The sequence below is a fragment of the Balaenoptera physalus genome (assembly GCF_965194825.1).
Source record: "Balaenoptera physalus genome assembly, chromosome: 5".
NCBI lineage: Eukaryota > Metazoa > Chordata > Mammalia > Artiodactyla > Balaenopteridae > Balaenoptera > Balaenoptera physalus.
In genome coordinates, this window is record NC_138884.1 from 37,078,930 (window position 1) to 37,105,441 (window position 26,512).

The 26,512-nt window shown below is 40.8% G+C and overlaps 1 protein-coding gene across 5 annotated transcripts in view; it reads left to right on the forward strand.

Moving 5' to 3' along the window:
- Positions 1-26,512, forward strand: part of FHIP1A (FHF complex subunit HOOK interacting protein 1A) — a 264,110-nt gene that overhangs the window by 217,216 nt on the left and 20,382 nt on the right. For all 5 annotated transcript variants that reach the window (XM_082463305.1, XM_082463308.1, XM_082463307.1 and 2 more), the window contains 2 exons: positions 11,886-12,053; positions 16,962-17,041. In XM_082463305.1, coding sequence (XP_082319431.1) covers positions 11,886-12,053; positions 16,962-17,041 — 248 coding nt within the window. The remainder of the gene's footprint in view (positions 1-11,885; positions 12,054-16,961; positions 17,042-26,512) is intronic.

Here is a 26,512-nt window from a genome sequence, read left to right on the forward strand (position 1 = left end):
CATTCTGACTGGTGTGAGGTGATACCTCGTAGTTTTGATTTGCATTTCTCTAATGATTAGTGATGTTGAGCATCCTTTCATGTATTTGTTGGCAATCTGTATATCTTTGGAGAAATGTCTATTTAGGTCTTTTGCCCATTTCTGGATTGGGTTGTTTGTTTTTTTGATATTGAGCTGTATGAGCTGCTTGTAAATTTTGGAGATTAATCCTTTGTCAGTTGCTTCATTTGCAAATATTTTCTCCCATTCTGAAGGTTGTATTTTGGTCTTGTTTATGGTTTCCTTTGCTGTGCAAAAGCTTTGAAGTTTCATTAGGTCCCATTTATTTATTTTTGTTTTTATTTCCATTTCTCTAGGAGGTGGGTCAAAAAGGATCTTGCTGTGATTTATGTCATAGAGTGTTCTGCCTATGTTTTCCTGTAAGAGTTTGATAGTGTCTGGCCTTACATTTAGGTATTTAATCCATTCTGAGTTTATTTTTGTGTATGGTGTTAGGGAGTGTTCTAATTTCATTCTTTTACATGTAGCTGTCCAGTTTTCCCAGCACCACTTATTGAAGAGGCTGTCTTTTCTGCATTGTATATTCTTGCCTCCTTTATCAAAAATAAGGTGACCATATGTGTGTGAGTTTATCTCTGGGCTTTCTATCCTATTCCATTGATGTATATTTCTGTTTTTGTGCCAGTACCATATTGTCTTGATTACTGTAGCTTTGTAGCATAGTCCGAAGTCAGTGAGCCTGATTCCTCCAGCTCCGTTTTTCTTTCTCAAGATTGCTTTGGCTATTCATGGTCTTTTGTGTTACCATACAAATTGTGAAATTTTTTGTTCTAGTTCTGTGAAAAATGCCATTGGTAGTTTGATAGGGATTGCATTGAATCTGTAGATTGCTTTGGGTAGTAGAGGCGTTTTCACAATGTTGATTCTTCGAATCCAAGAACATGGTATATCTCTCCATCTGTTTGTATCATCTTTAATTTCTTTCATCAGTGTCTTATAGTTTTCTGCATACAGGTCTTTTGTCTCCTTAGGTAGGTTTATTCCGAGGTATTTTATTCTTTTTGTTGCAGTGGTAAATGGGAGCATTTCCTTAATTTCTCTTTCAGATTTTTCCTCATTAATGTATAGGAATGCAAGAGATTTCTGTGCATTAATTTTGTATCCTGCTACTTTACCAAATTCATTGATTAGCTCTAGTAGTTTTCTGGTAGCATCTTTAGGATTCTCTGTGTATGGTATCATGTCATCTGCAAAGAGTGACAGCTTTACTTCTTGTTTTCCGATTTGGATTCCTTTTATTTCTTTTTCTTCTCTGATTGCTGTGTGTGAAACTTCCAAAACTATGTTGAATAATAGTGGTGAGAGTGGGCAACCTTTTCTTGTTCCTGATCTTAGTGAAAATGGTTTCAGTTTTTCACCATTGAGAATGATGTTGGCTGTGGGTTTGTCATATATGATGGCCTTTATTATGTAGGGGTAAGTTCCCTCTATGCCTACTTTCTGGAGGGTTTTTATCATAATTGGGTGTTGAATTTTGTTGAAAGCTTTTTCTGCATCTATTGAGATGATCATATGGTTTTTCTCCTTCAGTCTGTTAATATGGTGTATCACATTGATTGATTTGCATATATTGAAGAATCCTTGCATTCCTGGGATAAACCCCACTTGATCATAGTGTATGATCCTTTTAATGTGCTGCTGGATTCTGTTTGCTAGTATTTTGTTGAGGATTTTTGCATCTATGTTCATCAGTGATATTGGCCTGTAGTTTTCTTTCTTTGTCACATCTTTGTCTGGTTTTGGTATCAGGGTGATGGTGGTCTCATAGAATGAGTTTGGGAATATTCCTCCCTCTACTATATTTTGGAAGAGTTTGAGAAGGATAGGTGTTAGCTCTTCTCTAAATGTTTGATAGAATTCACCTGTGAAGCCATCTGGTCCTGGACTTTTGTTTCCTGGAAGATTTTTAATCACAATCTCAATTTCAGTGCTTGTGCTTGGTCTGTTTATATTTTCTATTTCTTCCTAGTTCAGTCTCGGAAGGTTGTGCTTTTCTAAGAATTTGTCCGTTTCTTCCAGGTTGTCCATTTTATTGCCATAGAGTTGCTTATAGTAGTCTCTCATGATCCTTTGTATTTCTGCAGTGTCAGTTGTTACTTCTCCTTTTTCATTTCTAATTCTATTGATTTGAGTCTTCTCCCTTTTTTTCTTGATGAGTCTGGCTAATAGTTTATCAATTTTGTTTATCTTCTCAAAGAACCAGCTTTTAGTTTTACTGATTTGCTATTGTTTCCTTCATTTCTTTTTCAGTTATTTCTGATCTGATCTTTATGATTTCTTTCCTTCTGCTAACTTTGGGGGTTTTTTGTTCTTCTTTCCCTAATCGCTTTAGGTGTAAGGTAAGGTTGTCTGTTTGAGATGTTTCTTGTTTCTTGAGGTAGGATTGTATTGCTATAAACTTCCCTCTTAGAACTGCTTTTGCTGCATCCCGTAGGTTTTGGGCCATCGTGTTTTAATTGTCATTTGTTTTTAGGTATGTTTTGATTTCCTCTTTGATTTCTTCAGTGATCTCTTGGTTATTAAGTGTAGTGTATTGTTTAGCCTCCATGTGTTTGTATTTTTTACAGATTTTCTTCCTGTAATTGATATCTAGTCTCATAGAGTTGTGGTCGGAAAAGATACGTGATGCGATTTCAATTTTCTTAAATTTACCAAGGCTTGATTTGTGACCCAAGGTATGATCTATCCTGGAGAATGTTCCATGAGCACTTGAAAAGAAAGTGTATTCTGTTGTTTTTGGATGGCATGTCCTATAAATATCAATAAAGTCCATCTTGTTTAATGTATCATTTAAAGCTTGTGTTTCCTTATTTATTTTCATTTTGGATCGTCTGTCCATTGGTGAAAGTGGGGTGTTAAAGTCCCCTGCTATGATTGTGTTACTCTTGATTTCCTCTTTTCTGGCTATTAGCATTTGCCTTATGTATTGAGGTGCTCCTATGTTGGATGCATAAATATTTACAATTGTTATATCTTCTTCTTGGATTGATCCCTTGACCATTATGTAGTGTCCTTCTTTGTCTCTTGTAATAGTCTTTGTTTCAAAGTCTATTTTGTGCGATATGAGAATTGCTACTCCAGCTTTTTTTTGATTTCCATTTGCATGGAATATCTTTTTCCATCCCCTCACTTTCAGTCTGTATGTGTCCCTAGGTCTGAAGTGGGTCTCTTGTAGACAGCATATATATGGGTCTTGTTTTTGTATCCATTCAGCCAGTCTGTGTCTTTTGGTTGGAGCATTTAATCCATTTAGATTTAAGGTAATCATCAATATGTATGTTCCTATACCATTTTCTTAATTGTTTTGGGTTTATTATTGTAGGTCTTTTCCTTCTCTTGTGTTTCCTGCCTAGAGAAGTTCCTTTAGCATTTGTTTTAAGGCTGGTTTGGTGGTGCTGAATTCTCTTAGCTTTTGCTTGACTGTAAAGGTTTTAATTTCTCCGTCTAATCTGAATAAGATCCTTGCTGGGTAGAGCAATCTTGGTTGTATGTTTTTCCCTTTCATCTCTTTAAAGATGTCCTGCCACTCCCTTCTGGCTTACAGAGTTTCTGCTGAAAGATCAGCTGTTAACCTTATGGGGATTCCCTTGTATTTTATTTGTTGTTTTTCCCTTGCTGCTTTTAATATTTTTTTGTGTATTTAATTTTTGATAGTTTGATTAATATTTGTCTTGGTGTGTTTCTCCTTGGATTTATCCTGTATGGGACTCTCTGTGCTTCCTGAACTTGATTAGCTATTTCCTTTCCCATATTAGGGAAGTTTTCCACTATAATCTCTTCAAATATTTTCTCAGTCCCTTTCTTTTTCTCTTCTTCTTCTGGGACCCCTATAGTTCGAATGTTGGTGTGTTTAATGTTGTCCCAGAGACCTCTGAGACTGTCCTCAATTCCTTTCATTTTTTTTCTTTATTCTGCTCTGCAGTAGTTATTTCCACTCTTTTATCCTCCAGGTCACCGTTCTGTTCTTCTGCCTCAGTTATTCTGCTATTGATTCCTTCTAGAGAATTTTTAATTTCATTTATTGTGTTATTCATCATTGTTTGTTTCCTCTTTAGTTCTTCTAGGCCCTTGTTAAACGTTTCTTGTATTTTCTCCATTCTGTTTCCAAGATTTTGGATCATCTTTACTGTCATTACTCGGAATTCTTTTTCAGGTAGACTGCCTATTTCCTCTTTATTTGTTTGGTCTGGTGGGTTTTTACCTTGCTCCTTCATCTGCTGTGTGTTTCTCTGTCTTCTCATTTTGCTAACTTACTGTGTTTGGGGTCTCCTTTTCACTGCCTGCAGGTTCGTAGTTCCCCTTGTTTTTGGTGTCTGCCCCCAGTGGGTAAGATTGGTTCAGTAGGTTGTGTAGGCTTCCTGGTGGAGGGGACTTGTGCCTGTGTTCTGGTGGATGAGACTGGATCTTGTCTTTCTCATGTGCAGGACCACGTCTGGTGGTGTGTTTTGGGGTGTCTGTGACCTTATTATGATTTTAGGCAGCCTCTCTGCTAATGGGTGGGGTTTTGTTCCTGTCTTGCTAGTTGTTTGGCATGGGGTGTCCAGCACTGTAGCTTGCCGGTCGTTGAGGGGAGCTGGGTCTTAGCGTTGAGATGGGTATCTCTGGTAGAGCTTTTGCCATTTGATATTATGTGGAGCCGGGAGGTCTCTGGTGGACCACTGTCCTGAACTTGGCTCTCCCACCTGAGAAGTTCAGGCCTGACACCCGGCAGGAGCACCAAGACCCTGTCAGCCACATGGCTCACAAGAAAAGGGAGAGAAAAAGAAAGAAAGAAAGAAAAATGAAATAAAGTTATTGAAATAAAAATAAAAAATAATTATTAAAAATAAAAAAGTAAAAATAAAAATAATTAAAAAGTAATAATAAAAAAAGAAAGAAAGAAGAGCAACCAAACGAAAAACAAATGCACCAATGATAACAAGCGCTAAAAACTATACTAAAAACAACCAAAAAACAAAAAACGGACAGACAGAACCGTAGGACAGATAGTAAAAACAAAGCTATACAGACAAAATCACACAAAGAAGCATTCACAAACACACTCACAAAAAGAGAAAAAGGAAAAAAAAAAATATAGTAGCTCCCAAAGTTCACCACCTCAATTTTGGGCTGATTCGTTGTCTATTCACACAGATGCAGGGTACATCAAGTTGACTGTGGAGATTTAATCCACTGCCCCTGAGGCTGCTGGGAGAAATTTCCCTTTCTCTTCATTGTTTGCATAGCTCCCGGGATTCAGCTTTGGATTTGGACCTGCCTCTGCGTGTAGGTCACCTGAGGGCGTCTGTTCTTCACTCAGACAGGACTGGGTTAAAGGGGCAGCTGATTAGGGGGCTCTGGCTCACTCAGGCCAGGGGAAGGGAGGGGTACGGAATGTGGGGTGAGCCTGTGGCGGCAGAGGCTGCCGTGATGTTACAACAGCCTGAGGCGTGTTGTGCGTTCTCCCGGCGAAGTTGTCCCTGGATCACGGGACCCTGCAGTGGTGGGCTGCACAGGCTCCCGGGAGGAGAGGTGTCGAGAGTGACCTGTGCTCGCACACAGGCTTCTTGGTGGCTGCAGCAGCGGCGTTAGCATCTCACGCCCATCTCTGGGGTCTGCGCTGATAGCCGCGGCTCGCGCCTGTCTCTGGAGCTCATTTAGGCGGCGCTCTGAATTCCTTCTCCTCGTGCACCAGGAAACAGTGGTCTCTTGCCTCTTCGGCAGCTACAGACTTTTCCCGGACTCCCTCCCGGCTAGCTGTGGTGCACTAGCCCCCTTCAGGCTGCGTTCACGCAGCCAACCCCAGTTCTCTCCCTGGGATCCAACCTCCAAAGCCCGAGCCTCAGCTCCCAGCCCCCGCCCGCCCCGGCGGGTGAGCAGGCAAGCCTCTTGGGCTGGTGAGTGCTGCTCGGCACCGAGCCTCTGTGTGGGAATCTCTCCGCTTTGCCCTCCGCACCCCTGTTGCTGCGCTCTCCTCCGCGGCTCCGAAGCTTCCCCACTCCGCCACCCGCATTCTCCGCCCACGAAGGGGCTTCCTAGTGTGTGGAAACCTTTCCTCCCTCACAGCTCCCTCCCACTGGTGCAGGTCCCGTCCCTATTTTTTTGTCTCTGTTTTTTCTTTTTTCTTTTGCCCTACCCAGGTACGTGGGGAGTTTCTTGCCTTTTGGGAGGTCTGAGGTCTTCTGCCAGCATTCTGTAGGTGTTCTGTAGGAGCTGTTCCACACGTAGATGTATTTCTGATGTATTTGTGGGGAGGAAGGTGTTCACCACGTCTTACTCTTCCTCCATCTTGACGGTCTCCCTTGTTGTCTTTGTAGTTCTTTGTAGTGCAACTAAGAAGAATCTTTCTGGAACAATTAGTAACAGGAAAGGGATGGATCAAATGATCATTGGAATACTCTTCAGATCTCTGCTTCTCAGCTAAAGTATATTTTACTCCGGAGTTTCTTTGTTATTTCTGACCTGAAAACCATGCTATGGAATACCTTTCTTAGTGATATTTGGAGTATTTCAATAACAAAATTCTATTGGATGCGGTTCAAATATAACGGATCATATATTGAATTATACTCTGATAAGTTATGTTATAATGAAGTAGTAGGGTACAGATTATACACACATAGAATAGGAAGAAAGGCTTTAGAAATAATTTGTTGACTTCTCCAGGGAGAGGTTTATGATACGTGAGAGCTCCCAGCCCCCACCCGCCCCGGTGGTTATTAGTCCCTATCATAGGTGATTAGTCAATCAATTAATATTTAATTAATTTAATTAATGATTATGTTTAATATATTACAGATACATTGAGGAAATGCTAGGGGAAAGAGGCAGAAACTGGGTTTATTCTTAACATCTTTTCCTAAAAATATGTTGCTGAAGTCATTGTAGCCATCACTGTAATCTCCTCCTTCCTCAGGTATTTTAGGAATGAATAGCCACACTTCTGGATTTTGGATGTTACCTTCACTCACGGCCCCCTGCCTGCCTCTGGCAGTGGGGTCAACGCAGTGAGTGCCTGCAGGTCGAGGAGCAGAAGGGGCCAGGCAGGAGGGAGCCTCAGTCATCAACTGCAGACTCTTTTCAGACTTGGAATAATTGAATGTTTTCTGTCCTGAATTTGGCTGAAACAGTGGGGCCGCTCCCTGAGAACCAGGGTGACTGTCTTCTCTCTGTTCCTGAATGTTCCTTGTGCTCTGTATCCTTGGAGAGAAGGAGATGCCTGGGAAGAGCCCTTCCAGCTGCCGCCCTTGACAGCACTTGGGTGGACACGCCTTCTGCCTGTCTGTTAGCTTGTCTTTCTCTGGCAGCAGCAGCAAGGGTCTTAGCCTGTGTTCCCTGTGAAGACCCCTTCACACCTGTTTCATGCAATCCAGCCTCATCTTTCCTTCCCTGCTGCTGCTTTCAGTGGGCAGGAGACCCCTGGTCTCCTTGTTTCCTGCTCTCTGGGTGGAGCCGCTGGGGCTGAGGGCTCACAGAGGACCCAGAGGAACCCTTGTTTGGCTAGTTTTCTCCTCTACACCAAAAGACTACAAGGAAAGGTGGCTTCTAACTTGGAGAGGGTGCTACAGTCACCTGATCCCACTGCCTGACACCTCCCTGGGCGACAGAAGGTAGGACCCATCTGTTTGCCCCAATGTGACTAGATATCACACACACACACAAACAATTAGCAGGTGGGAAATATATTTTTCAGGACACACAATAAACCTGCCATTACAGCGAGGATTCTGGTGCTAATTTAGATGCAAATGGAATTGCCCAACTGGAGCTGATTACAGAAAGGTCAAGATGTCTATATGCTCAGTTTCCCTCCTACGCTGTGCATTAAGTGGGCATGACGGCTGGGCTTGGTTCTAGCCTTCACTTTTGAGAGAGTTTTGACTTTGTAGAAGTGGAATGTGACACACAGTGTCAACTCCTCCCTTCCCACTCACCCCCTTTTTCAAAGAAAACAAAACCTCTATTTTGTCCATTTCTGAGAAACTTGAAATTTTCATTAAAAAATAAAAATGCACTGTTGGAGCTCTTAGGCTCAGATAAAAAGGAGTAGACTGACTGTTAATTCAGTTGCCATCCTGTTCAGAGAACCGATCTCAACTCTACGTGCGCTTCACCCAGATTCAGGCCATGCTGGGTGATGGCCTGGAGTAGAAGGAACTGGTGGGGAAGGGATGGCAGAAAGGATTGTGAATTGGTTGGGTTATTGCAATACTACTTCAGTGGTCTTCAGATAGTTTTGACTGTAACACATGGCCAGAAATTTATTTTATACATTTGCGTGTGTGTGTATTTTTTTGTTGATCATGTAAGAAGTCACATACATAATATATTGTATTACATATAGTTTGAAGAAAATATGTATACAGAAGTTTCACAAAACAGTACTTACTCATGCTATGTGCAGTGTACTCTAATATTTTGTATTTGAATCTGGTCTAAACCATGAGTGGACCAATACATTGATTTTACTACCCACTTTTGGGTCTCAAACTGTTGTTTGAAAAACACCAGTTTAGGGGTTGGTGAAGGGCACTTGGCATGAAGGAGGACTCAGGTAAGGGCTGGTGGAGGTGGAGAAGGTGGCGAAGAAAGAGATTTCAAAGAATAGACTAAACTGGACTGGATAGCAGTAAAATTAAGTACCTGAGTCAGAGCTCCATTCTAGAACTTGGGCTGACAAGTAAGCATGTGAAAGTGCCTAAACAGATCCTGTTTGGGTTCATGGTTGTACCTCTCTTGTCAAGGATAATTATTTGTTTGTGGGAACCGAGTTTTCCTTAGGTCATTGCCGCCATTGCGGTCTACCTTTAAGAAGAAAGAACATTCCTAAGCTTTAGCATTCTTAAGCTTTATTATTGCATATTATGTGGCAGAACCTCACTTACCATTTCTAGTAGAATTTCTATGTAAATTCGTAGCTACCTGCAGTTCTTTATAGAACAGGTCAATAAATATTGACAGTCAGCCATAAGGCAGAAGGTCCTCCTTACATCAGCAGCCGATTGTCCTTCATAATTGGACCACGAGGAGGAGGCTTGTCTCCCGTTTTGCTGGTACCTGCTCTTTGGGGCGTCAGGGGAACCTGAGTTTTACAGTCTGCCCAGCAGAGCCGCCTTCCCGTGGTGGTTCATTGTTAGCTTTAAAGTGATTGCACTTAGGCTCTAGTCTCATTCTCACTAAGGAGGTTACCTATTTGGAGGATTAGAGGAAGTTTCTGAGAAGTAAGGTAACAGGGCAGGAGAAGATTTTCTGGGATAAAAGGCTTCTAAGGGCTCTGAGAATATGGAGGAGGGAAGAGATGGATAGAGAATGGAACCCAATTTTCTTGGTTGGGGTATTAGTTTAAGATGAGTGTGACCTCGATTTATAAAGACTTTGCAACTTGATGCTTAAAAGAATTGGGCTTTTAATATTTATAGCATGTTAATGTAAATGCCGCCCCTCCAAGTGCTTTCTTAAATCCTCTTAGCTTATAAATGACAGCTTCGATTTCTTAAAAAAAAAGAAAAATCTTTTCATTTATCCAGCTTAAGAGTAGTAAACAATAGATGCTTAATGCCCTTCTTTCATGCCAGGCCCCGAAGACTGAGACTTAGATTCTAAAGAGTTTATTGCTGTGCTTTTGAGCTTATTACGGTCATGCGTAACTTAAGGGGGGAAAAACTCGTGCTGCATTACTGATGCAGAGGCAGCTCCTGCAATTCTGTGTGACGTGTCAGCTTAGCAGCACTCCATAGGTAAGCTGAAAAAACAGTATTGCAGGAACTACATGCAAGGCCCCTTTGGAATGATTAGTGCTAGTTTCTTTCTAGTGATCAAGACTGTTAGGGAATTAGATTTTTGCCTAAACGCTTTCCCCCTTAGCTATACTGGTGACATCAGTTATTCTATAGGTCTTTATAAAGAAATATCCCCACTCACTGGGGCCTTCAGATCTCATGCAGAGAAGAGGGAGGAATTAAAAACTTAAGCTCAACTCTGGCAAATGTAAATTGCTAGGTCCTTGGGGATTGTCATTTGTTCAGGAAACGCTTATTAAATACCTTCTATGCGCTAGGCTCTTTGCATTGTGCTGGAGTAATAAAGAAAAAGTCAAAGCTTGTGTCCCAGGACAGTATTACAAGTGCCGTGAGCCTGGGACTAGCGAACACGGGAAAACACAAGATAGGAGCAGTTTGTTTCAGAAGCAGGGCAGCCCACGTGAAGCACTCTTCTCGAGGTAATTTATCTGCCATGCGTTTGATGCTTACCTATTTCCTTTGCTATATTTGGGCCACGGAGAGCCCTTTACAGTTGGCCAGGTGACACAGGGGTGTGTTGAGTGTTTGAGGGCTCACAGCATTGGCTCTGAGCTGGGGAGCGAAGGGCTCGATGCAGTGCTCGGGCCGCTCACGGTATGCCAGGTGAGCTGTCAATAGATTCTGAGAGTAGATTCAGAGGTCCTGTAGGGGCCTTGCTTAGAATAAAGAAAACAGACAGAACTGATTTGGTAATATCTTATCTATTTGGACTCATCTATCTAGAACATCCCTAAGAACCAAGAAATTCATAAAAGTAATTTAAGCCTTTTTGCAAAGATGCATCCACACAAGGCCTATCTACACTTATATAGCAGGTCTGGAGATCTGGTTTCTAAACCGATTTGTGGATTTTGAAGGCAGAAAAGGAGAAGACGAATGTATTTTTAAAGGAATGGCCCAGTAAACAGTATGATAAAGTGACAGTTAACACTTTTAAAGGGAGGAAGAAAGAAGATGGAATACTGGAAAAGAAAAGATGTAATCACTCAAAAATTATCACCGTCTGTTTCATTTAGCATCAAGTGCATTAGACTCATGGCAGGGGAGATTTCTAAGCTTTCTAGGGTATACGGTTGGAATCTGAAATTTTGAACTGTTTCCCTGGTGATTTTCACGTACGCCTGTTTGAGTCTTTCTATATTACAGATGGTAAGGCAATTGATAACCCCTATTCTGCTTTTAGGAAGACGAAGAAGCGTATATTAGCTCTTAAACTATTCCCAATAATAACGTGTAAAATTAAAATTTTGATGCTTTAAGGATCAAATCCTCAGCTCTTTGAAAAACTTGACTGTTTAGAGGGTTCTATTTCCTGAAAGATCAACGTTTTACTGCGTGGGAAAATCACGCCACATAGAAAATAGTAATCTGTATTATTTTTAAAAAGTCACAGTTACTTCATAAGCAGTAAACTCTTATAGCACTTTATAAATAATACTTATATATATATTATTCAGTTATAAAAACTTGGCTTACAACTTTCCAGAAACATATCTGAACATCTGCAGCATTTTGTGTCTGGACCTCTCATTTGCTATTTATTATATTATTATTTTGTTTGCTAGAGCAGATATATAACCCAACTTCCTAGACAGAAAATATGTTCTTGTGTTCCTAGCTCCTTGTACATAGCAGGTCTCAATAAAGGTTTATTGAATGACTAATAATGAAACAAGTTGTACTGAGCTTTCTAATTAATCCGTTACTGACCATGGAAGTACTTTCTATTATCTTTTTTCTCCTTTGTGATTACATGCTAAAATCTTGATGGTATTCGAACTGCATCTGGTTAGAGTTGTTGGAACATCTGAATTGCTTCTTTCTGCCTTTGCTTTTCCCTTACTGAATTAAAGGGCGGAAGCAGCATGAGGTTTTGTGGAATGTGAATAGGTTATGGGCTTCAGATGAAACTCTGAAGTGTGTTCTTGTGGCAGGCGTGTTCTTGCCTTGATGGGGTCACTGCGGTGAGGCTGGGGGCCATTGAGGAGGCATGTATCACAGCATTGAGGGGATGCTCACCTGTGCTCACTCTGTCATTGGTCCCAGGTGACTGTGGAGGAGGTCATGACCACAACTGCATATCTGGACCTTTTTCTGCGTAGCATCTCCGAGCCAGCACTACTTGAGATCTTCCTCCGTTTTATCCTGTTGCACCAGCATGAGAACGTCCACATCCTAGATACTCTCACGAGCCGAATCAACACCCCATTTCGGGTAAGGAAGGCCCCAGAGGAAGGGAATTTATAGCTCAAGACAGATTTCAGGAGAGTTTGTTTTTGGAATAAAATTATGAATATTCTGTTTTCTTTCTTTCCCTTCCTTTTTTTTTTTTTTTTCTGCCATTACTCTTCTATTTTGGAAGAGATGAACTAGATAATTTGTTTTGCTATCAGGAGCCCTTCTGTCAGGGAGGTGGGAGTTACTGCCTTTCATAGGACATTTTTCTCAATTTGTCTGGGTTGGCACTTTCTTCTGTAGAACCAGCAGAATGTGCTTCTGAGGAGACAAGGTACAGGGGAACATACGGGCTTAATTAAGTTCAGGTAAAGCCAGGGAACCAAAGTGTATCAAGTCTGGGTATTTAGAGATCATTTTTCTGTCCATAAGTGTTTTGAAATTCAAGTCTGGGCAGTTGTGAATTTAGGTAGTCATTCTTTAGTTCGGCGCTCTGATTAACTTTGAAAATCCTCTTATACCATTAGTGTAATCCTTTGCAACTCTCTCCCCAAAGGCTGTCTATTTAAGTGCAATTACTGTTTTAAAAGCAAAGGTATATTTGAAGAAAATGAAAACACTAATTTGCAAAGATACATGCATTCTAATGTTCATAGCAGCATTATTTACAGTAGTGAGGATATGGAAGCAACCTAAGTGTCCATCAACAGATGAATGGATAAAGATGTGGTATAAATATACAATGGAATATTACTCAGCCATAGAAAAAATGAAATTCTGCTATTTGCAACAGCATGGGTGGAACTGGAGGGCATTATGCTGAGTGAAATAAGTCAGACAGAGAAAGACAAATATTGTGTGTTATCACTTACATGTGGAATCTAAGAAATAAAACAAATGAATGAATTTAACAAAACAGAAACAGATGTAGAGGACAAGCTGGTGGTTACCAGTGGGGAGAGGAAAAGGGGAGGGGCAAGATAGAGGTAGGAGATTAAGAGGTACAAACTACTATTTATGAAATAAATAAGCTACAAGGATACATTGTACAGCACAGGGAATATAGCCAATATTTTATAATAACTTTAAATGGGGTATAATCTATAAAAATATTGAATCACTATGTTGTACACTTGAAACTAATATAATATTGTAAATCAACTGTACTTCAGAAAAAAGCTCCATTAAAAATGTGAAAAAAGGTAAAGGAATAATTAACAGTGTTATTGTTTGTAACATATGTAGATGTAATGTGTATAACAGTAATAGCACAAAGGGGGGTAAGAAGGAATAGAGCTATATAAGAGTAACATTTCTGTATTTCACTAAAATTAATTTAGTATAAATCTGAAGTAGAGTCTGATAAATTAAGATGTATATGGTAAGGTCTAGAGCAACCACTAGTAACTGAAAAAAATAGTAAAAAAATCATTAAAGGAATTAAAATGCTACAATGGGGGAAAGATCCAACTATGTGCTGCCAACTGGAGATACACTTTAGATTCAAAGATAACAGTAGATTGAAAGTTAACAGACAGAAAAAGATAGGTTACGCAAACAGCAACCAAAACAAAGCTGGAGTGGCTATACTAATAAGCCACAGAATAGACTTTAAAACAAGAAATGTTACTAGAGAGAAAGAGGGACATTTTATAATGATGAAGGGTCAACCCCTTGGAAAGATATAACAATTATAAATATATATGCATCTAAAAACAGAGTCCCAAAATTTATGAAGCAAAAACTGATGGAATTTAAGGGAGAAATAGAAGATACAACAATAGTTGTGGGGTATTTCAACACCTTACTTTTTAATAATAGATAGAACAACTAGGCAGAAGATGAATAAGGAAATAGGAGACTTGAACAATGCTGTAAACCAACTAGATCTAGAGCACTTCACCCAACAGCAGCAGAATGTACATTCTCTTCAAGTGCACATGGAATGAACACTGTCCAAGATGGACCATGTGATAATCACTTTCAATTAATTTAAAGCGATTGAAATTATTCCAAGTATGTTCCCTGGCCACAGTGGATTGAAATTAAAATTTATTGACAGAAAGAAAATTCACAAATATGTGGAAATTAAACAGTACTCCTAAGTAACCAATGGGTCAAAGAAGAAATCACAAGGGAAATGAGAATGTACTTTGAGATAAATGAGAATGAAGATACAACATACCAAAACTTATGGGATGCAGTATAACACTGCCAAGAGGGAAATATATAGCTGTAAACACCTATGTTAAAAAAGAAGAAAAATCTCAAATCAGTAACCTAACCTTCTACTTTAAGACACTGGAAAAAGAAGAGCAAACTCAAACCAAACAGAAGGAAGGAAATAACAAGGATTAGAGCAGAAATTAAGGAAATGAAGACTAGAAAAACAACAAAATCAATAGAAAATCAACAAAACCAAAAGTTGGTTCTTTGACCCTCTTACACTGTTAATGGAAATGTAAACTGGTGCAGCCACTGTGGAAAATACTATGGAGGTTTCTCAAAAAGACTAAAGATAGAACTACCATATGACCCAGAAATTCCACTCCTGAGTATATATTCGAAAAAAACAGAAACACTAATTTGAAAAGATACATGCACTCCAATGTTCATAGCAGCATTATTTACATTTGCCAAGGTATGGAAGCAACCAAAGTATCCACCAACAGATGAATGGTTAAAGAAGATGTGGTATATATATATTCAATGGAATACTAGTCAGCCATAAAAAGGGATGAAATTTTGCCATTTGCAAAATTTGGATGGTCTTAGAGGGCATTATGCTAAGTGAAATAAGTCAGACAGAGAAAGACAAATACTGTATATTACTTATATGGGGAATCTAGAAAATACAACAAACTAGTGAATAAACCAAAAAAGAAGCAGATTCACAGATATAGAGAACAAACGTGGTTACCAGTGGGGAGAGGGAAGGAAGGAAGGGCAATATAGGGGTAGGGGGGAAAAGGGATATTATGGGATTATATGGAATCAATGTGTGTGAAACTTTTGAAAATTGTAAAGCACCATAGAATTTAAAGAATCAATAAAAACAAACCAAAAAACCTCATAAAAAAGCTGGTTCTTTGAAAAAGTTGACAAAATTGACAAACTTTTAGACTACTAAGAAAAAAAGTGAGAAGAGTCAAATTAGTAAAATCCAGAATGAAAGAGGGGATATTACTGTTGACCTTATAGAACTAAAATGGATTATATCCATTGTACCCGTGGGAAGACTTGGACCAGACACTGAGAACTACTATTGCAGCCTCTGCCCAGTGGAATGATGCCTTGTCAGAGTTTATAATGCGATACAATATTCATACAGAGCAAAACTGTATAAAGCCTAAATATACAGTTTAATTGTAAAGAAAACACCATGTCATCATCATTCAGGGGAGAATGAAACATTGCCAACACCTCAGAAGCCCCTCGGTAGCCCTCTCTGATTACAGCCCTCTCCCTCTCCTGCAGAAATAACCATGATTCTGATTTTTGTAATAAATATGCCTTCTCTTTTCTTCATAGTTAATGACATCTGTATGCGTTGATAAAAAAAATGTAGTAAATAAATAAATAAATAAATAAAAAGGATTATAAGGGAATACTATGAACAGCTGCATGCCAAAATATTGGATAACTTAGATGAAACAGGCAAATTCTAGAAGGACACAAACTTCTGAAACTGATTCAAGAAGAAATCTAAAATCTGTAAAAAAGTAAAAACTTTTGTGTTTCGAAGGACACCATTAAGAAATTGAAACAACAGCTGACAAAATAGGAAGAAATCTTTGCAAATCATGTGTCTGATAAGATACTTGCATGTAGAATAATGAACTCCCTGGACTCAGTAATAAAAAGACAGACACAGGGTGCCGAGCACGCTTGACAGTGATTTGCCCGGGTTACTATGGCAACATATAGAGAGGACTCGGACTGGGGCAAGGGGGTGTTGAGTGGTCATCCTGGGAGAAAGAGAAGAAAGATTTCCTAGGAGAGGTGATGCCTACGGTCAGCCTTTGAGAATAAGTAGGGTTATCCTGCAGAGGAGACAGAGGAAGGCATTCCAGGCAGAGGAGAAGCATGTGCAAAGGCGTGGAAGGAATGGAATGAAGTATTTGCTTCTGCCTAACTGTAAGGTGTGACCTGTCCTGAGCGCAAGAGATGTTTTGGGGCACACCAAGTCCAGCTCTTTCTCTACAACACCGTTACGGACTTCATTGACCAGCTTGTAAACCTGTCCTGCCTAGAACACAGGCTAGCCCTTATTCTCCCGTACAAAGAATGAGAGCCTAAATTACTTAAGTGGCCTGATGGAACAGCAAAAGCTTACTCCCAAAAGGCACGGTGATTTTATAATGCACCTTTGGGAACCTTCTCTGTTGGACAGTTTATCTTTCCTTTTTAGAAATCAGAGATTGCAAGAACTCTTGTTTTTTAATGAACATCCTAGGAAAGTATATCATCACCCCTCAGCACTATGGGAAATGGAACCCAGGAGAATGTTTGCCCCAAAGCCAAGAGATAAGGCAAGAAGAGATGAGGCTTAGGGCTGAGGACTCTGGAGAGAGAGAGATGGCTGGGGTATGTGCAATTTTCTGTTAGCCCTGTCTTGCAAATAACCAGTGTCATATTTGAAAATAACTAGGAAAACAAATGACATAAATAGGAGATCGTGTGTGTGTGTGTGTGTGTGTGTGTGTGTGTGTGTGTGTGTGTGTGTGTATTGGGGAGTTGTAGGGGACATATTTATCTGGATCGTTACAAGTTGGAAATATGAGCACAGGAGTTTTGTTAGGAGGGTAATTCTACATTTTTCTTAATCAAAACTGCTAAAAAAAGAAAAAAGGGTCATTTTATTTTGTAATTCTGATTTATTTACCATCTGTGTTGGGTAGAGCTGTCCTTCCAATATCTGAAATAGATATTTGTCTTGCTTCCCAGCTTTGTGTGGTGTCCCTGGCATTATTTAGAACTCTCATCGGTTTACACTGTGAAGATGTGATGTTACAACTAATTCTAAGGTGAGTTGCCATCTTTTCTTCCCTTTAAAGGAAAGCTCTACACTATCGCTATTACATTTTTCTTTGGTAATATAAGTGAAGTAAGGGCCATGCTTCTAAGAAAGAAAATCATTGAGCAAATCAATTTAATTTCTGCATTATTTCCCAAGGTTAATTTTAGTTTTACTGTTAACAGTTTTTAGGGGGCCAAATGCATTATATTATACATGTGCGCCTGGAAAGAATAAGTAGAATGTTTGGAAACTTTCAGAAGTATTATGAACGCTCTTCTGGTCCGTAGCTGCATGTCTTTCTCCTGAAGTACATTTTTAGGGGACTCGTTTTTGAAAACAACTTTTCTAAATATGAAATGCTGTTGATGTATAATTTCTATGACTCTTGCTTTAGAAATGGTACAGTGCTCACTGTCTGACCTGTGAGTATGTTTCAGTTAAATTCAGTAAATATTTAATGAGTACTTTCTGTGTACAATTCAGAAGGGAATAAGCCATGGAGGGGACGAACTGAAAAGGACATACATGTGTACAAGGCGGAAGAGGTATGTCCTTCAGACGTCCAGGTGGGAAAGGTTTCATGAAGGGATTGGTATCTGAAGACAGGCGTCAGGAGTCAAAGTGGACTGCTATTAAGGCAACATTAGTTTGGTCATTTGGCAGGAAACTCAGGAACACCAGATCCTGCCTTGCCCCTGCCTCTGCTTCTCAGGGTCCCTGAGAGAAGCATCTCCTTTTGTGAAGGAAGAGAGTTGGTGAGGGCTTGTGCTCCCTCACTCCCTTCTGGTGGTGTGGAAGCAAAAAGGAAAGAGCCAACCAGGTCCTCGGGCACGCCCTCCACCTCCTCCTTCCTTAGACCCTGTTTTGACCCCTCCTCGGGCAGAAGGGCAGAAGGAGCTGAGAGCAGCGCAAGAGGGAGGAGACCTGGGCTGCCCCTGGTCCCCACTGGGGTTTAGACGTGACATGAGCAGAATTATTGAGGAGCTGGCATTCCAAGAGGAGGTCCAGCATTCCCACAGAAGTGGTTGTGGAAAAGCAAGGGGGTGGTGACGTGCGATCTTGGGAACAGCGGCAGAGACATCCCCCAGGATCTCGTGAGAAACACACGTTCTTGGCCTTCTTCCAGATGTGCTGAATCAGAAACTCTGGTGGTGGGTGGGGCCTGGCAAGCTGTGCTTTAAACAAACTCTCCAGCGGATTCAGATGCGAGGCTAAGTTTGAGAACCACTGGTTTAAGGGAGGCTGCAGTGTAGACGTGGCGTCCTGCAAAAGGGAGTGATGCACACACCACAGGGGGCTGGTGGGTGGAACGACGGTGGCCTTACTGAGTCACTCTTTTATGGGAGAGTATCACCTATTAATTTTTTTAGTTTAAAGAGAGCTTTTGGACTTTTTAGGGGTTTCGATCAGGTCATCAGTAACTAATCTTAGGGCATTAGCAAAGAATAAATCCGCTCATAAAGAAACACCCTGGGGAGTCCGGGAGAGCATTAGTTATCTGTCCTAAAAGGATTACATTTGCTTCCCATCAAGTCTCTACTGATGTGACAGTGCATTAGCAGGGCCTGAATGAAATCCATCAGAGCAACTCATTAAAGCCTTTTTTACTGCCAAAAACCAGACTTTGCCTCCAACAAGGGTAAATCCTGATTATATTTAAATGTTAGGTTCTTGAATGCTGCTTCTTTGATGGCACGGAAAGCAGCTGTCTTTTTCAGTGGTCCTGGAAGCCTGGCCCGGCGTCCCAGCTCTGGGTCACCAGGGGAGGCTGAGCCCAGGGGCTGGACACTTCTGTTCAGTGGCCGTTGTCTACTCGTAGGGCGGTGCTTGTTGTAAAAACTGTCCTCAGAGGTTGTACTGGACAAAGCTTCTTTTGAGACCCAGACCTGTGCCTAATGAAGGTGAAGAAGTCAGCTCGTGATTGAAATACGTAGGCATCCAAGTCAGGGCTGTGACTTCCAGGGCGAGTAAGGACGCATCATTTCCCAGGAAAGCGCCTGAAGGGCACGTGGTCGCAGGTTCTGAATGGAGTCATGGAAAGAGTGCTGGGCGTAACCATGGGTCCAGCGCTCTGAGTCTGAGTTTCTTCTCTGTTTCCTTAATGAGGATGGTGGTGAGACCATAATAATAGTAGTTGTCCTTTATTTAATACTTTCTGTATTTCTAATTCTGTCACACTGCCTGGGGGAATCTGAGAAGAGCGAGTGGGGGGCATATGCAGCACGCGGTAGACGCGCAGGAAGCCTCTGCTTCCTGGTCTCTGTCCTCTGAACTGCTGGTCGCCCCCCACGTTTAACAAGTGTTTTCAATTGTAGTAAAATACGCAGAACCTACAGTTTACCATCTTAGCCATACAGTTCAGTGGTATTAAATGCATTCACAGCATTGTACAACCGTTGCCACCATCCATCTCCAGAACTGCTCTCACCTTGTAAAACAAACCCTCTGCACGCCTTAAACCTTAACTTCCTGTTTCTCCCCTCCTCCAGCCCCTGGCAGCCACCATCCTACTTTCTGTCTCTGTGAATTTGACTGTTCTAGGTATCTCATGTAAGTTGCCTTATACAGTATTTGTCTTTTTGTGCCTGACTTATTTCACTTAGCACGGTGTCTGCAAGGTTCATTCATATTGCAGCGGGTGTCAGAATTCCCTTCCTTTTTAAGGCTGAATAATGTTACATTATTTATACTACATTTTGTTTACCCATTTATCTGCCGATGGACACTTTGAAATATTTATTTATTTATTTGGCTGTGCCGGATTTTAGTTGTGGCACGTGGAATCTTCGTTGTGGCATGTGGGATCTTTAGTTGCAGCATATGTGATCTAGTTCCCTGACCAGGGATCAAACCTAGGCCCCCTGCATTGGGAGCATGGAATCTTAGCCACTGGACACTTGGATTGCTTACCATTTTGGCTGTTGTGAATAACACTGCTATGAACATGGGGGTACAAATATCTCTCTTCAAGACCCTGCTTTCACTTCTTTTGTGTATATATCCAGAAGTGGAATTGCTGGATCATATGGTTATTCTGTTTAAATTTTTTTGTTGTTTTCCATAACAGCTGCACATTTTACATGCCCACCAACAGTGCACAGGGTTCCAGTTTCTCCACATCCTCTCCAGTACTTGTTACTTTCTGTTAAAATAAAAATGGCATTTTGATAATCAAGCAAAAATGACAGGCAGATTTGAAGAACCAACTGGGGTTTTTAGAAGTAAAAACTGTAATTATTAAAATGAAAATCTGAGTGTTTGGTATAAATAGCATTTAAGATACAGATTAAGAGAGAATTAATGAACTAGAAGATAGATTGAAGAAGTTACTACTAAATTTGCAGCAGAAAGACATAAGGAGATTTAAAAATATGAGAACAAGGCTATGAACAATGGTGGCTGGAGTGATAGGGTGTAACAAATCCAGTTAGGACCCCTTGACCTATTCTGGTTTTGGAATTTGCTATCCCATAAGGTTTTGGGGAGGATCAACTGTGGTGATATCTGTGAAAATGTTTTGAAACACTGTAAAGCACTACACAAATTTAAGGGAGGGGAATTTTCTAGAAAATACATTTTAATCTACAGTAGAACCCCCTTACCAGTGGTTTCACTTTCTGAGATTTCAGTTACCCACGGTCAACTGTGGTCCAAAATATTAAATGGAAAATTCCAGAAATAAACAGTTCATAGGTTCTAAATTGTGCGCTGTTCTGAGTATTGTGATGGAATCTCACGCCGTCCCACCCAGGATCCCTAGCCATTGACATCGTCTGCCCCTGATATCCAGCCATCAACATCCTCATGGCTCAGTGATCCAGGATCACCTTAAGTTGATGGTCCTACTTTATATGTTAGAAGGTCGATAGCAGCCTGCGTCACAAGGCCTACATTGTTTACCTCACTTCATCTCATCCCATAGGCATTTTATCATCTCACATCATCACAAGAAGAAGGGTGAGTACAGCACAATAAGGTATTTTGAGAGACAGAGAGACCACATTCGCATAACTTTTATTACAGTGTATTATTATAGTTGTTCTATTTTATTACTAGCTATTGTTGTTAATCTCTTACTAAGCCTAATCTATAAATTAAACTTTATCATAGGTATGTATGTATAGGAAAAAAACATAGTATATATATAGGGCTCAGTACTACCCGTGGTTTCAGGCATCACTGGGGGTCTTGGAATGTATCCTCCACAGATAAGGGCGGGGGGTTACTGTAATGAAAACAATGTCTTTTCTGATTTAGCATCTGTACCAAAAGCAAGGACAATGAAAAATCCTTCTTTTTCTAGTCATTTAAACTTTAAGGGACCTAAAAAAATAGATTTGTAACCTGTCCTTTTTGTTGTTGCCACTACAGTCATTTGAATATACATGATAAACTTGTAGATCTGAGAGGCAATAGAGCAGTGAAGATTATGTGAATCCTTTTAATGAAGTTATTTGTTCCATGATAAATAAACTGCATCAATTTTTGTTGCAACCTAAATACTCTTAATTGTTGACATTTCAAAGTGATAATCCATTTGTAACTGATCTGTTTATTTCCTTTAGCAAAATATTAGAAAAGTAAGTTGAAATAAGGTCCCCCAAAAGAGAGGCTATTTAAGGGAGCAGAAAACCAAGGAGAAATTGCCCACCTCCAGGGATGTGACCTCTGATAGGCCTAAGGCAAGCAGGAAATGCTGACAAGCAGTGAAGTGACAGATCAGCTGCATGTTCTTGGCACTTCCCAGTTTAGGCAACATTTAATTGCTTAATACCCTGAATGCCATTTCTGAATATTCTGGTTGGGGTGTTTCTTTCAGAAGTGCTGGTCATTTGTCAGGTTTATGAACTGCTTCGCCTGTTGTGTTCAGATAGAGGCTGTTTTGCTCGAAGAGAAGCTGCGTGTTGTTCTCTTCAGGAACATGCCCATCTTATGTGGGCACTGGGTGTCTGGAGGAGAGGGGAGAAAAAATGCCAGTCTAGGGTAAGATGAATAGGAGAAACACAGCCAGAATGTCTCTGAAAAACAAACGAGCTTTTTGAAATTCACTAACGTTGCTTTTAAGATTTTTGCCTGTTGGTACATTACTGAGGCTATCATCATCTCTTAAGAAGCACCTTGCTTACTTCATCATACTTCACTGCTTTGTTTTGTCTTTATTGTCAGTGTAGCAGTAGGCAACGTGTGTCCTTTGTTATTGATTGGTTATCACTGAATTGTTTCAGAAGTGATGGTGATTTATTTTAATGAGTAATATCCAATAAAATAGAAAATGGACCCAGGGTTGCAGAGGGTTGGGGAAATAATGAAAAAAGGGAGGACAATGTGGGGAATATATTTTTCCTGCTGTATTGGGATGGCTTTGAGTAATCTGAGCCTCTAAAGCCATTTATTAGTCTCTGATTATATTTACTGCTTCCTGAATTTAAATAAAATCCCATCCCAGGCAAATATAGTTGAAATGAAAAGATAGTTTGATGACAGACATCTGTACTAAATTCCTAAGTGATTTTTCTGCTAGCGACAGCCACTTTATTATTTTTTTTATTGGAGTATAATTGCTTTACAATGTTGTGTTAGGTTCTGCTGTACAATGAAGTGAATCAGCTATATGTATACATATATCCCCTCTCTCTTGGACCGACCTCCCCCTGCCCGCCCATCCCACCCATCTAGCTCATCACAGAGCACCGAGCTGAGCTCCCTGTGCTGTACCACAGGTTCCCACTAGCTATCTGTTTTATACATGGTGGTGTATTTGATGTTTGACGTTTGGGGAGCTTCTGACTTTATTCTGTTTCTAATCTTTCTGTGTAAATGATGGAGAGACAGAGGGTCAGTGTACGATTTTCCCACTCTTCCCTCTGGGATAATCCTTCGTTTTAAAGGCACAGTAGTAGAAGTACTGCTTTGAATACAGGGGTGTTATTCATTTGAACTGACTCTCCATTTTCCAATTTTATAGAACCCCCTCCTTCAACCTATGGGGGATCTCCCTTATTTGATTTACTCAGCAGAAAGTTCTTAGTTTCTACTGAAAGCATGTGTTTGCAGAGTTGCAAATTCCCAGTAACTCTTTATTCTAATATAATTTCAAGCTACCCACTGGTGATATTTGATAAATAGCTTTATTAGGTTTGATCCACTGTTCTATTTTGTTTTAGTACTTCAAACAAAGAGTAGAAATCTACATATATCAACTTAAATCATGAAATATGCTTTGTTTGAGCTGTAAGCAGTCATTGAGTTCCTGCAGTATATAAAAGCATTGAAGCAGTTTATTTCTTAAATAATTAATGATGAAAATAAGGATACAGTAAATCCTGTGCAGTTGCACATTGGCCTTCCTGTGTTGTTTTTCAACTTGCTATAATAGCAGTTACCCTGATTGTAATTTATATAACTTTAAAGAGGACCACACCGTTCCCCTGTCTTACTTAGCTGCTTAGCTGAACACAGAACAGAGGCAACATAAAATTCTGTGTTCACACACAAGCTGGGACAAGAAGGGGAATGAGCCATATATCGTGGAAAATTATTTCCCTCAAAGTATTTTTCTAGCCTTGAATTCATTTTATCTTCGTTATCCCTGTGAAGTAGGTAGGCAAGTGTGAGGGGAGGTGGGGTGCTGAATTTTTAGGCCAAAGACTGATATGAATACAAATTATTTACTAATTGTAGAACCTTGGGCACATCAGTTAATTGCTCTGAGATTCACTTTCCTCATCTGTTAAATGGGACTAATATCTGTGCTGCCTACCTCACAGCAATGTCGTGAGGGTCAAATGGAATGTATGTGAAAGATCTGTAAATGGTAAAGCACTATATTCTTGTTTGTTAGGCCTTTTTCCTTTCTTGGAAGACCTACAGTCAGATGTTTTGTGTTACTGATCACTTATTTTCCTTATTGATTGACTAGCATTATTAAGAAGTAGTCCTATTTCATGTAGTCTGTCAAAAAAAAAATCAATGAAAACTTCTAGCTTTTATATACTGGTTGCCTCCTTTTAAAAATAACTTTTTATTTTGGAATGATCTTAGACTTACAGGAAATTTGCAAAGGTGGTATAGGGAGTTCCCTTTATCCAGCTTCCCCTTAACATCTTATATAACCATGGCACATTTACTAGGAAATTACCATTAATACAATAATATTAACTATAGTACAGACTTTATTCAGATTTCACCAGTTTTTCTACTAATGTATTTTTTTGTCTCAGGGACCTGTTCTTGGGTACCTCATTGCATTTAGGCCCCTTTTAATTTTATTATGTTCCAGTTTTTTTATTATGAAATATTTTAATATGTAGAAAATTTGAATGAATAGTATAATGAACACCCGTGTATTCTGTATCTAGATTCAGTCATTGTTAACATTCTGCCACTTTTTAACTTATATGTATGCTGTATAAATAAAATTTTTTTCTCAACCATGAAAAAAAAAAAAAAATCCTGTGTAATCTGAATTTCCCTGAGCCTCACTCGCCTGTGAGAGCAGAAGCGTTCACATCAACGACCACAGGATGGGCTTTCCTGGCTCTTACCCCTGCTCCTCATGTAAGACCTTGGCCCCCTGCAAAGCGTCAGCCGTCTCTTCTGGGGGGTCCCAAGGGAGGGGCCTCACGTGTGTTCACGATCAAGACGGTTGCGGCAGCATCACCTCTGCTGAGCCCCTTTGGCTGGTGCTGCGTCCCCTCTGTCCCTGCCGTGTCCCCGCCCCTCCTGAGAGTGCTCGGGGAAGGGGATGGCGCTCGGGTGCTGGAACAGCGCTGCCCCCTCGAGTGTTCTAGGGGCCAGAGCTGCGCTGGCTTCAGACAGGTGGGAGAAGGCCTCTCTCCTTTGCCTCACTCTTGGTCAACAAAGCATCTCTGCGCACAGAGATCCTCGTGAAAAGAGCTCCTTCATTTTCTACCTACAGGATCTGTTTCTTCTGCAGTAGGGCTCAGGTACAAGTCCCCAAAGCTGGGCTAAGTATTAGAACAGATCGGGCCTCTTTCCCATACTTCCCCCCCTCCCCTCAGCCCTGCCCCAATCTTTCCTTTTTGTTTTTAGAACCTTTGACTCCCATGCAACTGAACTTATGCAAATAGATGGCGCCACATCAGACATGCAGGGTGTGTCTGGATCTTAGGGAGAGGGATTTAGGCTCAAGTGTGTGTGTTGTATGCCCATGAGTGCAGGGAGGGGAGACTGGGACCGCCTTACCTGGCCACCTAGCTAAGGTTTGGGTTGAATGAGGCATGGTTTGATTTATTTTTTGAGAACAGAAGGTTAAGTGGCAAGTTTGTCATTTTATACCATGAACATTATTAAGACCTTAAGTGTAAACTGCACTGAAGAGAATTAAATCTCTTTTCCTCCTTGACTCAGGCACTTGCAGTGGGTCAGTCATTAATGCAAACATAGGTTTTCCTCTTTTGGATCAACAGGAGCTGCGGAGACTGGCTTAATGTTTACTGGCCTCAAGACATGCCCTGGAAGTTGTACTTTTATCTTTTTCACTGAATCCTTAATCATAGCTTGTTTTCCTCTGTACTGCCTCTCTCTCAAAGCTAAATACAGAAACAAAAACATTCTGGTTTATTGAAGATTGTGGTTGTTCGCCTAAGGGCTTGGGGTCTCTGGAGTTGGCTCCTGCACAAACGTGGGACACTCGGCTCTGGCCGTGAGGCCTCCATCCCATTTGTTCCATCTTTGTTTAAATAAACAGTATGGTCTATCTCCCTGTTAGGAAAGGAAGCCATTTAAACACACTTTATTCTACCCACACAGCCCGCTGGTGTGCTGCAAGTGTGTCAGAAACGATTGCCCAGATTTTCTTCTCTCCAGGTTCATAATGATCCTGAGATGCTTTGCTCACCACCCAAAAGTGTTTTGTGTGAAACCGGGCCCATTGCTCCCCGGTGAGTCCTTGGCCACTGTAATGTTGTGATTTATAAAGAGAAATATATATTTGGTCTTTGCCCTTTTTCTTTTGAGTCCCACCCGCCTGATATCCAGGGAGGGGAGAGGGTTGAATTAAGCGCTAATGGCCAGTGATTCAGTCAACCATGACTATATAATGAAACCTCCATAAAGCCCCGCAATGGTCGGGTTTGGAGAGCCTCTGGGTTGGTGAACGCCGGGAGAGAGGCAGCCTGGAGAGAGCATGGAAGCTCCACGCCCTTTCCCCACCCTTGCCCCGTGCATCTCTGCATCTGGCTGTTCCTGAGTTATAACCTTAGGTAATAAACTAGCAACCTGGTAAGTAAAGTGTCTCTGAGTTCCGTGAGCCGTTCTAGCAAATTAATCGAACCCAAGGAGGGGGGTCGTTGGCACCTCTGATGTATTGCCGGTTACTCGGAAGCACAGGTGACAGCCTGGACTTGTGAGTGGCGTCTGAAGTGTGTGTGTGTGTTGGGGGTGTCGGGGGAAGCCTTGTAGGACCGAACCCTTAACCTGTGGGGTGCGCTGCCATCTCCAGCTAGACAGCGTCAGG